The following is a 13,951-nucleotide window of genomic DNA, read 5'->3' as shown; positions in this document are numbered from 1 at the left end:
GGTGACCCAGATAAATTCATATAAGCAGTGTAGTATTTTCTGGTATTCCGGCCACAGCCGATGATGTTATGAGTGTAATAAAATGCCCACAGCCCAGTGTTCATTTCTACACACAAACACAGCCCGCCTCAGTGCAGGGCTCGCACAAATAAAATCGTCTCATGTCAAATGTAACGTTACATTAAATGTAGTGAACGTGCCCACGACTCAGTAGTACCCACAAACACTACACACCACATGTCCCACGGTTTCTGTCAAAATAAACCAACACACATACAGTCAGCTCAGGCCGACGGTGTTTTCAGTGCAGTAAATGTGCCCGCTGTCCCGCGCCCACATTCACTCACAGACATAAGCCCCACGGGGCTCACCCCACTCGCTCTCTCTCAGCAGACTGCTATAAGGCAATCGAGCGCGGCAAGGCTGCCCGGCCCGCCTCAAACACTGCAAGCACACACAATCTAAAGACACGGGAGGCTGACCGGTTGACTGTTTGTTGACTTTAATTTGCGACAGTGCTGCGGAGCTTGTGGCCTCTAGGGACGCTAGACGTGAAAGTTACAGGTCGAGCGCCACTAGTGGCCAAAAGTTCCACAGTGTGGCTTTAAATCTGTGCATCATATAAAGCGATCGAGTCTCTTCAGAGTTAGTTTTACGATTTCTTTATGAACTTTATGAAGCGTCAAAGTGAACGTCTCGGTTGCGAATGAACTGAATGGGATCAGAATGGGATGGGATCTGATTGGGATCCCTCGACTGAATGGGATCACGCCAGGGAGCCAGTCATCTTCGAGTACTATTAAAACGAGCCAATGGAATTGGCGTGCGTGATTTGCATCACACACTCCGCCCACGCAGCGCAGGTATAAATACGGAAGTGGATGCACGGATGCTTGGAGTAAGCAGTGGTCCAGCAATAGTGGTGAAGGGACTACGTCTCCGTTCCCTCCTTCAGGGAACGAGGGTTGCATACGCAACCGAGACGTTCCCTTTCAGTCGTTCACGTTCGACATAGTCGACGGCGACTGAATGGGATCACCATTGAAAACGCTGAAGTGCTGCCACCTTCCAGAACCTAGACAAAAGCCTCCTGATCCCCCCGCAACTTGAGGCGGAGATGGAACAGGGCTTAGGCTAGGGAAGTCACTGCTGTTCCACAGGACCACTAGGAAAGCTGCACAGTGACGGCAGAGCAGGGGGCTCTGCCAAGGGAAGACACGGGGTCGCCGCAGGGAGCCGTACCGTGGAAGAATACACATATGGGATCGCCGTAGGGATCACAACATATGGACCCAGCCTAAGACAGGTTCCACCAGTGCATACGAGTGATAGGCCTGGCTTCGGACGCTACGCCACGTCCGTTGCCAAAGGGTATGGAGGAACTCGTCGGGGTTCTGCTAATAAGGGGAACTCTACTGGAGCAAGAATTGCACACGTATCCAGTCCATAGGAGGGGAATGGTGCAGCAAGCCGACACTTCGAACCGGGCTCACAGTGAAACTGGCTTCATGTGAAGGGAGGTGTCGTCAGCCTCCTACTCTATTTAACATCTGTTCAGCGAGGCACTCTGTGTCAACGCCTAGGAGGGAGCAATACTCTCACTTAGGAGGAGCTCACCACCCAGGTGGGCACGTGCATCTTGGGAAAACTTCCTCACCAAGATGAAGGCAACCACATAGTGGGCCAACCTTTGCTTGGAAACAGCCTTCCCTTCTGCTGGTCTCCGTAACAGACAAGAGCTGGTCTGAGGTCCAGGCTTTGCATTCTGAGCACGTATAACCGCAATGGAGCGGACAGACAAAGAAAAGCCAGGGCTGGGTCTGCCTCCTCCGGGGCAGCGCTTGCAGGCTCACCACCTGGTCCCGTAGGAGAGGTAGGAATCTTGGGCACATATCCAGGCCGGGGTCTCAGATTTCATGAGAGTTAGCCGGCCCGAATACCAGGCACGATTCTTTGACCGAAAATGCGTGAAAGTCCCTACGATGAACTGCAACCAACTCGAGGTAATTGATGCCAATGCAGTCGGAGGGCTGTCCAGACCTCGTTCTAGGGACCGTTGGCCCGGAGAAACAAAAGGTCTGTAACGGACTGAGTTTGGCGGCAGGCAGAGAGTGCCACTCTACCACGGCCGTGAAGTCAGTGCTGAAGTGGTCTTCATATGGAGGAAGCCGAGCGGCTGCATCTACCATATGCCCCAGGAGCCTCTGAAGAGTTTCAGTGGGACCCTTTCTCACTTCTCCACAGCACTAACCATCCACACACTCTTTTTCAGAGATGCAGTGGACTGAATCCATCTAAGAGATCCTCAGTCCGTGGACGAGTTTACTCTTTCCTAGTTGACCTGAGGACCCAACTGGCTATGAGCACTTGAAGGGTAGGAATTTGTACTGATACTTCACACCTTTCGAATGCACAAACACAGGATGGCCTGAGGTGCGGAAGGACAGAGATCTGAAGTATGTCTCTCAGGTCGAACTCTGCAGACCAATCTTGGGGACGGAGCATTTGGAAATGCATCTCTGTGTAACAAATTGAACGGAGACTTTCGCAAATGGGCCCATCTCAATTAACACAGGACCAAGATGGTCGTGACCCACCTCTCTAGGGTACAATGAAGTACAGGATTATAGAAGCCGGCCTTCACATCGGCTGGAGGGAGCGACTGTATCGCGTCCTTCGCCAGTAGACTGCGATGTGCGCACACAAGACAGGAGCACTGCTCAACACTTAGGTGTGACTAAAGTCACTATTTTTAGGAGCATATTTGCTCAACACCTAGGTGTGATGAATATCACTGAGCTTGGGCGGAAGCCAAACGAAAAGGAATCGCAAGCCGAGTCTGATGGTATAGTTTGGGGCCATCTGGACCGGTTGGGAAGCATTTTTGGCTTCCACGAACTGGGCCAGGGGACCACAGATGTACCCAAGGTGGGGCAGCAAGGTGGAGGACAGGGACCCGGCTCGGAAGGCCAGAAGGCGGCCCGAAGCAGGTTCTGAGTGTGGTGCACAACACTTACCTGTCTCCACGAGACGGCCAGAGATGCATGAGAAGGCGGATGACCGGGTCCTCGAACCGCATCCAGCTGCCTTGCTGGCGAACAAGAGGGGGCTGAGGGGTGCAAGGCTTTACAGGGTCGCACACCGCCAGACTTGCCCTCTTGGGACCCAGGAACAGAGGAATTTGCTCTTTCTTTGAAGTGTGGGTACCGCTTGCTCCGCTTTTTTGGGAGCCAGCGGTGGAACAGACACACACACAAACGAAGACTCTACCCGGCCCTCACCCAGGGGGAGGGAGTGGATCAGTGACCAACTCCAAGAGTATCCTCCTCCATCCCTGAGCGGCTCACTCAGGAATGCTTTCGCTGTCGCTTGCCACCTGGCTTGGTGGCCCGGCCTCAGCATGGAGCCGGCTGCAGTGGAGTCAGCAGCGGGGAGACCAGGAACTGAACCTTGTCCGCATCCGCCATATCAACCAGGCTGAGCCAACGATGGCGCTCCTGAACCACTAAGGTGGACATCGCCAGACCGATCGCGCACGCCACGACACTCGTACCCTGGAGGGCGAGGTCGGATGCAGTGCGATGCTCACCTATGAGTAGGGTTGGGTACCGAAACTCGGTGCCAATAGGGAACCGGTTCCGACGTAAACGGTAGTAACCAGACCGAATAAGAACGACAATTTTGGTGCCTGATTTCGGTGCCTGACTTAAATTAGGCACACACGCACACGCACAGTCTCTTCTGTCTCGCATGCGCGCTCTTGCTCGCAAGGTTTGGCTGCATTTCACGTGTAAAATTACGCGTCAAAACGCCCTCTGGGTGTGCCGATAGTCTGAATCCATATAGAATCAAGCCAATTCATTGGCTAATGGCGCGGGCGCCGCCTCGACGCACTTACGTCGTCATATTATGTTGGCGCGCGCGCGCCATCTGCTCCTCAGATTTCTCTGCCGAAAAAGGAAGCTGGTCAGCAGCGCAAGGAGCTTGGCAGCGTCTCGATCCCTATTGAGAGAACATAGGTTACACCAGTAACCAGAGATGTTCTCTTTCATAGGTTCACTCAACGCTGCGTAGCTAAGAAGCAGTGTATTTGTAGGCTGCTGTATCACGTGCCGTTTGAACTGACGCGCTACAGCGATCTGTCACATTTCAAAGAGCCAAAACGTTATTTATTGTGTGAATCTCGTATTGACAGTATCTGACAGCTGTGGATTTGTTCCATATCAAAAGTAACCTTCTCTGTCTTGTCTGTCGGTGTCCTCTTTGTCCGCGATTTTTCTTTGCGTGAGAAAATGGATGTGTGGCGTGAGAGCGTGTGAAAAGGGTCAATTGCGTGAGTCTCACGGTCAATGCGTGAGAGTTGGCAGCTCTGCTAGTAATCTCTATTAATCTCCAGTATTATTACATTGTTTGTAATTTTTTTTTTTTATATTGGTTTTATTATTACCATATGTTACTTGTATTTATTTTGTTTAAAGATTTAAGTTGATATTGTGTCCAGTTTGGCCCTGTAAATAAAAGGGTATTATTTTTTTTGATAAAGTGTGTGCGGTTTCGTTTTCTTAAGTACCGTTTCAAGAACCGTTTAAGCACCGGAACCGTTTAAAAAATACCGAGTAGGTACTGGTATCGGATAAAACCCAACCGATACCCAACCCTACCTATGAGTGCACGGTCTGGGATACCCTCTTGCATGTCCATGAGTGCCCTGGCCTGATAGACCTGTAGCAGCGCCATGGCAGGCAAAGAGGAGGCGGCTTGCCCACAGACTTTGTAAACTCTGCCCGTCGGAACGGACGAGAACTCACAGGCCTTAGGGGGAGATGAGGATCCCCCATCCAAAAGGCAGCGGCCGCAGGACACAGGTGCACCTGTGTCGCGACAGACTGCTCAACTGGAGGGATAGCCTCGCAACCCTTCACCGTTGCTCCGTCAAGGGTAGTGAGGGGGAAATAGCTATTCAGGCAGTTTCTGTCAGAGAAAGGGGCCGTCCACAACCTGGTAAGCTCTCCATGCACTTCAGGAAAGAAAGGCACTGGGGCCGCGAGCTGAGAACCAGCGCGGCCCGCCCCGAGATGCAAATCCTCTAACCGAGACTGATCGGGACACGGGGTAGGATTCCACTCGAGCTTGGTGGCCCGTTTCAGCATAGCTGACCATTCTGGATCCGGCTCGGGCAACGTTACACTCCCAGAGGGAGATAACGTAGCCGAGTCGTCATCTCCAGAGACCAGCTCACCCTCCGATCCTGCTATCGACATCCTATCCTCTGGGGGAACCCCAATTGAAACGGCTGATCGGTCCATTACAGAGGGACCAGCACGTTCAACAGGAAATTCCACCGGCTGCGGTGTGATGGAGGAGTGAGGAGCCCACAGGGAATGGTTACCGGGCGAGACTTCCATCACTATCCTCCGATCACCCATCCCACACGGCACCCGGGGGTGGGGCATGTTAATGAGGACTCCAGCTTTGTGGACGAAGGCACCACGACAGTCCTATTCCCGCAATGGGAACATGAACCGTCCACAAAAGCTGCTTCAGCGTGCTGTAAGCCCAAACACGTGATGCAACAATTGTGACCGTCAGAGAGGAACAGGGAACGAGCGCAACCATGAACGCACGGGTGGAATGACATCTTGAAAAAGACGCAAACGCACCCGTGTTGCTATTTCAGGAAATAGGACCCATCACCAGTGCTGGAGCACACAGGGGAATGACCGTGGCAACACTGAACAGTGAACTTAAACAGTGAAGCACTTACCTTTCCGCCCTCTAACCAGCCGTCAACAAACAAACATTTAGAAATTTGTTGCTGTTAAAACAGCAGTTGAGAGCTCAAAGCTCGCAACCACCACTGCACTCGCGCTGTAGAAACCACCAACACTGGGAGAGTCTTCCAGAAGAACACCAACACACTCGCTCGTTGTAAACAACAGCACTCTTCAGAGACATCAAACGATCGGCTCCGAAGCGAAAGGCAACTAGTGCGTGCATCCACTTCCGTATTTATACCCGCACCACGGGGGCGGAGTGTGTGATTCAAATCATGCACGCCAATTCCATTGGCTGGTTTCAATAGTACTCGAAGATGACTGGCTCCCTGGCATGATCCCATTTAGTCGACGTCGACTACGTCGAACGTGAACGACTGAAAGAGAACTGTCAACAGAGGGACAGAAATCTTAGATTTCATCAAAAAGATCTTCATTTGTGTTCCGAAGATGAGCGAAAGTCTTACGGGTTTGGAACAACACAAGGGTGTGTAAATGATGACAGAAGTTTCATTTTTGGGTGAACTAACCCTTTAAAGACACACATGGAGTCTGTAAATTTGACCATTTTCTATGCTGACTTTTGGGGGTAAAATCTGCTAAATGGATTTAAATATGATCAAATAGAAGTGATGTCCTTCAGTTTTATTGATATCTCAAAGCATAATCAAATCAAAGTGAAGATGCAAGGGATGGAAGTTAAGTTTAATTAAGGGATTCATATGAGGACAGGGATGGTGATCTGACTTAAAGAGGTCTGTCTTGAGGTTGCATTTGAATGTGTCTGGAAAATTGCTTATTCTTGACAGCTTTGGGAGCTTTTGAGCTGTAACTGTAATACAGACTGAAGAGGCTGTCAGGCCACGTGTTAACAGTATAATAAGTCATTCATCTTTGGATTCACAGTGCATCATGACTTAACAGTTGTTAACTCTGTAGAATTCATAAATATATACTTTATACAGTGTATTTGTATACTAAATAAATTCTCTCGCCCAGTTTTTCCTAAGTAAAGGCACCCACACACTACAAGATAATCTGGTAGATTTTGGGCCCAATTCTCCTCCTCCGACAATCCTAGGTAAAGTCCCGATTATCTTGAAGGTTCTACAGATTATCTTATCAGATATTCCTGTGTGTGAGGTGTGTTAAGAGTGATTGAATGTGCTCGGAAGAACATTTAAAAAACCTTTTAGTGTGAGCCAGTCTTAAGAAGCTTATTTCTATGGTAAAAAAAAGTGTGAGCCCAGCAGGATGGCATATTTTCCTGCTTGTATAACTCTTGTGGCTTTGGGCAGTGGCAGTGGCTCTGTCAGTTTGCTTTGTCTATGCTCTCAGCTTTTCCCTCTGAAGGTCTACACATTTTTTGGAGACACCTCTACTGACACCCGTCCTAAAGCAGCCAGCTTTATTCTTCAATGCAGATCATTTAAAGCAACTCCCTGTTATGCCTGGCTATTATTGGCAGAAGAAGGATGGCATGTAATATGTGCTCATAATTCTAATCATTTTTTATTCAAAGACAGGTTTAGAGCAATTGAGCAATTAAATTGAGTAATTGAGTCTTCAAAATCACAGCTTCAGCTTCAAGGATTTTCCCTGTGACTTCAGGGTAATCTGGGATTTAAATGGGATTTTAATGAAAATACAGGCTTTTCTTGGGTCACTGCAAACATAGACTAAATGACTAAAAGCTTTATATCCTGAGAAGGCTATTCTAACCATATTAGATGATCCCCCTATGAGCTAAAAACAAACATGTAAACATGTCTACAAGTTATTTATCCTTCAGCTTTCTTTTTGAAGCTTTGATTTGTGTTTCTTCCTTCCTTAGCTTTCAGCCAGTGAACATTGCAGTAAATCAGGTTATGAAACCTGCGTCAGAAAGTACGATATTTTGCATTCTGATTTATCGTCAAGTTGCTTGTAAAACCATTTAGGCTTAGGTATACTCCTATGGTAGAAATCCTCAATGAAAGGAAGATCAGGATACATGGGACAGGGAATTCTTCCCTAATAACTTTATGTAGCTTTTATGACGGATACTTCTTTCTGCTTCCTTCAAAACAAAAAAAAACATCTCATCCAACTCATTAAAATCTTCATAAATAAGCGATAATAATACTTTGCTTTTTTATTTTGCTGCTTTTGCTTTAATATCTTTTCTTCATTTAAACTTAAAGATGTATTTTATTTGTTATATTCAATAGGTTACAATAGAAAGAAAGAAATGCTGATGTACAGGTAAGTAAGCTGGGCTGAGTTGAGTGGGGGACGGAGGGGGATGACTCTGGGACGCCAGAATCACTGTCGAGTCTTCTTGAGGTGTCGTGGGCTAGTTGACGAAACACTGAGGACAGAAGGTGCCCACTTGAAGATCCCAGAGATGTACCCTACTCAGCTCAATCCAGACGGTTGTCATGCTGATCCACTGGGGAGACCGCACTGTGGTTGATCCCCGGAGCCAGCATCGCAGCCGTTGTGTGTGCTCAAGCGCCAGGAAATATACTTCAGCCATTAACACCAGACAGAAGGATATTCACATCACCATATGGAAGGAAGCGTAAATGAATGGATAGGTTACTGTAAAGCTATGTCTTAGTTGGTGCTTATCTTGGCGAAAGCCGAGTGCAAATAAATCACCATGAAGTTTTAACATCTACTCTTGTGTAATGGAAATCAAGAGATACTTTTTTAATAGTTTGAATAGTTTTTTATTTAGATGAGCAAATCATGAAAAAAAAAACTTTTTGAAGATGATTGTTGTTTCCAAGCCTGGAAACATTAGGAAAAACAATACAATCTTTAAAAGTCATGGAAATGTCTGAAGTCAATTTAATTTATAGCTCAATTGGTAGCACTTTATTTAACAGTCCTGTTCCACATGTACATACTATGCACTTATTATATCAATTACAATAACTGGGTTAGGTACTAACACTGAACCTAACTAACCCATGTACAGTAGTTACCTTACCAGTACTTTGTTGGGTAACTAAGTACATGTACTGTAAAATAAAGTGCAACCACACAATTTGTTAGAAATGGTGAGTGTAGTCTCTAGAAACTTATTTTAAAAAGGACTGGGAATGATTAACAGTTCTTAAATTGTACTTGTGTATTTAAATGTACAAGAAAGAAGAGTTATGAACAGGCAACCCACGTTAATATTAGAACATCTTTCTTGCACGCAGATGTAGCATTGTTTCTGCTTCCTACACTAGTAACATTGGTTTTGCTATGTTTCACTGAACCAAGATATGCTGTTGTTGTAATGTTAGCTTTAGTAACAGGACCTGTTTGTCTGGAGCTGGTGTGCTGCTGGCGACTAATATAATAACATAATATATGCTTGTATATATACTCGTGTACTGTATGTTAATTTTTTGTCTTTCCTTGTTGTTCGTTTATCATCTTCGCTTTTTTTTTTGTGAAGCATTATTTTGCTTCGCTTCAGCTGATAGAGAGATATCCACTCTTGTATTGCGTGTTCATTTGGGGGCGGAGCAATGAAGGGAGGGGTGTGTTTGTTTGGGTTGATTTCAAATATCAACATTGTTTCTCAGAAATCGCTTACTGCACCTTTAAATGTACAAGGACAATAATATGTGCATGGGTAAACACATCTGCACGTCATAACACACTTCTGAAGTTTTGCTTCTGATTTGTGTCTGTCAAAACGCTAAAAGATATAGAGAGTCAGTAGAAAATCCAAAGTTGTTGGGATTCCAGTAAACAAACTGCTGCATAAAATGGGGTTTCATAACTAAATAGCTAATTGTCTTCAGGAGAGCACCATTCAAAGTGCAGGACATAAAAGCTTCAGAACATTTTTATTGGCAAATATAAATAAATGAAAACAATCAACCCTTTGACTCAGTCATTAAGATGGCAGATGTGTTGTTATGTTCCTGTTTTGTCTGTGGTTCTGCTTTAATAATTGATCACGAAAACTATGCCATTGATTATGTGAAACGGCACTTTTGGAATTAATAACTGCATAGCACTTTAGTTCATTTGAATTATTCAGGACCTCATAGTTCGAATAGAGAGTTTTATCATGAACTCATTCACGCTGCAACAGGATGTTTCATGAGTGAAGTCTTTTTTTTTGTTCACAGCTGTTGACTGGAACACTCGATGGAAAACTGGCTTTGTTTCATCCGGCCGAATCTCTTCTCCCTTAAGTGTGGAATTTACCCTATGGCTCAGTTCTTGCCCCAAGTCCACCGATGCTGCAGACTAATGAAAGTCTTACATCAGTCGCGTTGAGATGCTGGCGTGCCACCTCTGAGACCTACATCATGGACAGGATCTGTGATTTCATCATTTCAGCCGCCGTTGACAACCTACAGATGTGACAACATGCTCACGCCCTCAACCGTTAAGCCAAAGATGCACCCTCAGAGAAAAGTCCATTTGAACATTACATAGCAACACGTTCCCATGCACAGATACACATACACACACACACAGGTTCATCTGATATGTAATATTCTTTGCAGCAAAAAATAAATACTTTTTGATGTATACTTTACAATTTGAACCCAAAATGATTCGTTTTTAAAATGTTTTATCTGTGTTTTGAATAACAGCCCATTTTGCAGCAGTTTGTAATGAAGAAAATTAAATGAAGATGGATATAAGGATATCATGTTTAGGTAAGTTTGTTTTTGCATAAATGAAATGCTATATATCCAAGCCACTTTAGCATTCTCATTATCTTTCAGTCGGCTTCTCTCAAGAATCAACAGTAGTATGAAGGCGGCTATAATTGATGGAATACATGTATGCAAGGGACCAATCATGATTCAGTATGTAAATAGAAGTAAGAAATAAGGCTATTTGCAATTTAGGGCCAGATATACTAACAGCTTGCGCCAGTGCAAATACTCTTCTGGCGTTAAAGGTGCCTTGTGTAAAAAAATCAATTCAAAATCCACATATTCCATACCAGATGGGGGCAGTATACCTCCAGAAAGTTGGCCTACTCTAGTCTGTTTTTTAGTTTCGGGTTGTTAATCTTCTAAAACCGCCAAATCGTCCGCTTTGTCCCACCAAAGCCTATTTTGATCGGTGAGTGATGTAGAATAGAATGACTGCTGTGCTTGACAGGGCTTATAACGAGCAGAGAGAGAGAGAGAGTGCCCCGGCCGCGCGCGCGCACTCTCACGTCTTCAAACAACACGAGCGCTGGCCTCCTGCTCTCTCTCTCCCTCGCGCATATTAATCAAATCAATTGACACGATCGTAAGACCGCAGTTCATTTGGAGATTTTTAGAGATTAGAGACTCAATGAACAACATCTCAACACTAAATTATAAAGGCCGGTCTCATATAGGCGCGATTGACATCAGGTTCAAGTACGCCCACAAGCCGTGCGAGTTATTCGTGTATTGGAGTTTGGCTGGTGGTTATGTATGTTGCCCGCATACCGCCTCCCATGGCCGAAACTGGTATTATGACACCGGCCGGGCCGGGGCTAGTAATTTAGCATGCTAATTCAGGTTTATATCTCGGCAGCACTATAACTTGTCATTTTTTTAATGACATCATTGCATTTATTTCTTCTCATTCTTTTGATACGTGTAGCTCATTTGTTGGATATTTTTACCTCAATTTTTACATATGGCACCTTTAAAGGGGTCATGACATTTGCCAAATTTGCCTTGATCTTTTGGTATTTAAGAGGTCTTTGTACCATTAAAACCTCCTGCAAGTTTCATAGCTTAAGACGTCCTACCCATTATAAACGAACCATTTATTTAATCAAGCTCTAAATACAGCTCGTTCTAGATCCTTTTAACTTAGTGACATCACGAAGTGACGTACCAGTCGTTTGCATATGACCACCTCCAGCGCAAGACAACTTCGCCTCATTTGACATCATCGCATGCGTTGACGTGCAGCGAGGGGGTCTGTTTACAAGATGACTGCGATGCCACGCAGATGTGCTGTTCCTGGCTGTGGACAAACAACATGTTTGAATGCTGCCGAACGATCCAGATTCCAGACGTAAGGGAAAGCAGTTGGATGCAGTTTATTTGCAGCATATGCAGCCCGCCAAAGCCTTATTTGTTCGGTGAGTGATGTAGATGAGTGTGACAGGGCGCATGTTATTGAAAGAACGACGAGAGAGAGAGAGAGAGAGAGAGAGAGAGAGAGAGAGAGAGAGAGAGAGAGAGAGAGAGAGAGAGAGAGAGAGAGAGAGAGAGAGAGAGAGAGAGAGAGAGAGAGCCCCGGCCGCGCACGCGCCTTCAAACTGTCTTGCTCTCCCTCGCGCATATGAATCAAAATCAATTGAGAATTGACACGATGGTAAAAGATCGGAAGACCGAAGTTTCACGTGGCGGAGCATTGTGTAGCCTACATGGCATAAGCAGCACTGACGTTAGCCAATCATAACAATGGGCGTTAACACTGAACTCTTAAAGGGGAAACACCTCCAAAACAGACTGTTTGAATCAGAGGTGGAGAAACAGGGTGGGAAAAGGTCATAAATCACTACATTTTTAAAGTTTTTTTGTACGAAACACTATAGTAATACTATAATTGCACATAAAGGAACATAATAAAACAAAACAAAAAACCATGTCATGACCCCTTTAAAAAAACTACTGTCAGGAATTGACTAAAGACACGCATTTACAATTAATGCTGAAAAGGCTTGGACACATGCAGTTATTTTTATGGCTGACCTTATTGCATATGCATTTATAGGAGTTTCCCTTTTAGACGCAAAATTTATGGGAGGAGAGTATTTAAATAAATCACGCAATGTGATTTACTAAGGTTTGCGCTAGTCAATTTACTGGTATTTGCACCATTATTTACCCCCCAAAAAAAGCATTTCTTAAACCAGATGCTAATTTGCGCTGCTCTTGGTAGATTGTGTTGGTCATTATGGAAATGATCCGGCTGTGTCTGTTCTTTAATTTGCGCGTCGTCAGAAGATCATGCGGAGAACTTTCCACTTTCCAAAATTAAAAATAGACAGAAGGCCTAAGACTGACATTATCTACGAAACAAAGTTTTGAGTGAGCTCTGTACATTAAACGGTTTGGGCTGAATTATTTGCATATTAAAACATACAGTTTGGGGTTTAGAAAAAAAACCTCACCAAGATTTTTAAACGCAGAGACAGGATGCTCATCTGAAAGCAATACATCTATTGTGTCTATCTGGCGCCAATAGATCTTCATGTAAGTGATAGAGAATAATATTGGAGTCTTTAATGATGGGTGGTGTCCACTACAATGGCTGGCAGCATTTCTGCACCAATAAATCGTCTGAGGTCATTCTGTTCTCTGTTCTACAATAGCTTATATTGACTCTCCTAACTGTTAATGTTAGACCATTAATATCTAATGGCATTAAATATTTTGCATAAAAATGGCAAGATATGCATTCATTTTACAAAAGTATATGAAATATAAGAAAAGTACACTTTTTTATGTTTTATTTTGACACAATTTCTAAATGTGAATGGAAACAATTCAGCAGTTTTTGTTCATTGTCATGAGCCATTACAGGAAAACATTTTCAACCCACATGACTTCAAGCAATAGCTGAGGAAGTTATGCAGTGGTTTCACGTTTGATCTTTACTTTTGAATTAAAGAAAAACAATAACGCTTCAACTTCTCTCTTATAATTGGGTTTGGCTGCTTTTCCTAAACAAAGAAGCTGTGCACTTATAATGCTAAACAGAGTGATGTCAAATATGGATGCACTTAACTACCTCATGATAGCCTGTTTCTGTGAATAGTCTGTGTGCGAGCTGCTTTCAGAGACCTAATTTTTAAAGATATGTTCTTAACGGCTCCAAGTTTATGACAGGATGCCGAAATCTTGCTTTGGCAATATGTGAAATAAGCTGTCAAAAACAAATGGAGAATAAATTGAAATGACTGAATTGGCCACAATGTTGTTTCAAACCTCTTCCTATTAGAGCTCCCAGTGTGACCTGTTAATTTAGTACAATTACTAATTATAAAAACATCAGAAAGACGATAAACCAGTTCTTCATTTGATCAATTGTTCAAGACCTCTGTTGTCATATAAAAAATGCAGTTGTCCATGGCTTAGTTGGCATTCTCAGTCCAATTATACTTACATTTAGATAACCCGAGTGCGCATGGAAAACATCAATGTCGCATTAAAGACTTTTGTTTTGTC

At 44.5% G+C, this 13,951-nt stretch overlaps 1 protein-coding gene across 1 annotated transcript in view; it reads left to right on the top strand.

Annotated features, from left to right (window-relative positions):
- wdr27 (WD repeat domain 27) overlaps positions 1-10,239 on the top strand; it is a 62,413-nt gene extending 52,174 nt beyond the window's left edge. Inside the window, exon 24 of the mRNA XM_056255007.1 lies at positions 9,896-10,239. Coding sequence (XP_056110982.1) covers positions 9,896-9,961 — 66 coding nt within the window. The 3' untranslated portion in view covers positions 9,962-10,239. The remainder of the gene's footprint in view (positions 1-9,895) is intronic.
- Positions 10,240-13,951: the final 3,712 nt, after the last annotated feature.

Source organism: Rhinichthys klamathensis, unplaced genomic scaffold, assembly GCF_029890125.1.
Source record: "Rhinichthys klamathensis goyatoka isolate OS25496 unplaced genomic scaffold, OSU_Roscu_1.1 h1tg000115l_1, whole genome shotgun sequence".
In the NCBI taxonomy this organism is placed as follows: Eukaryota; Metazoa; Chordata; class Actinopteri; order Cypriniformes; family Leuciscidae; genus Rhinichthys; species Rhinichthys klamathensis.
Note: the sequence above shows the minus strand (reverse complement) of the source record. Positions and strands in the feature narration are given on the sequence as shown.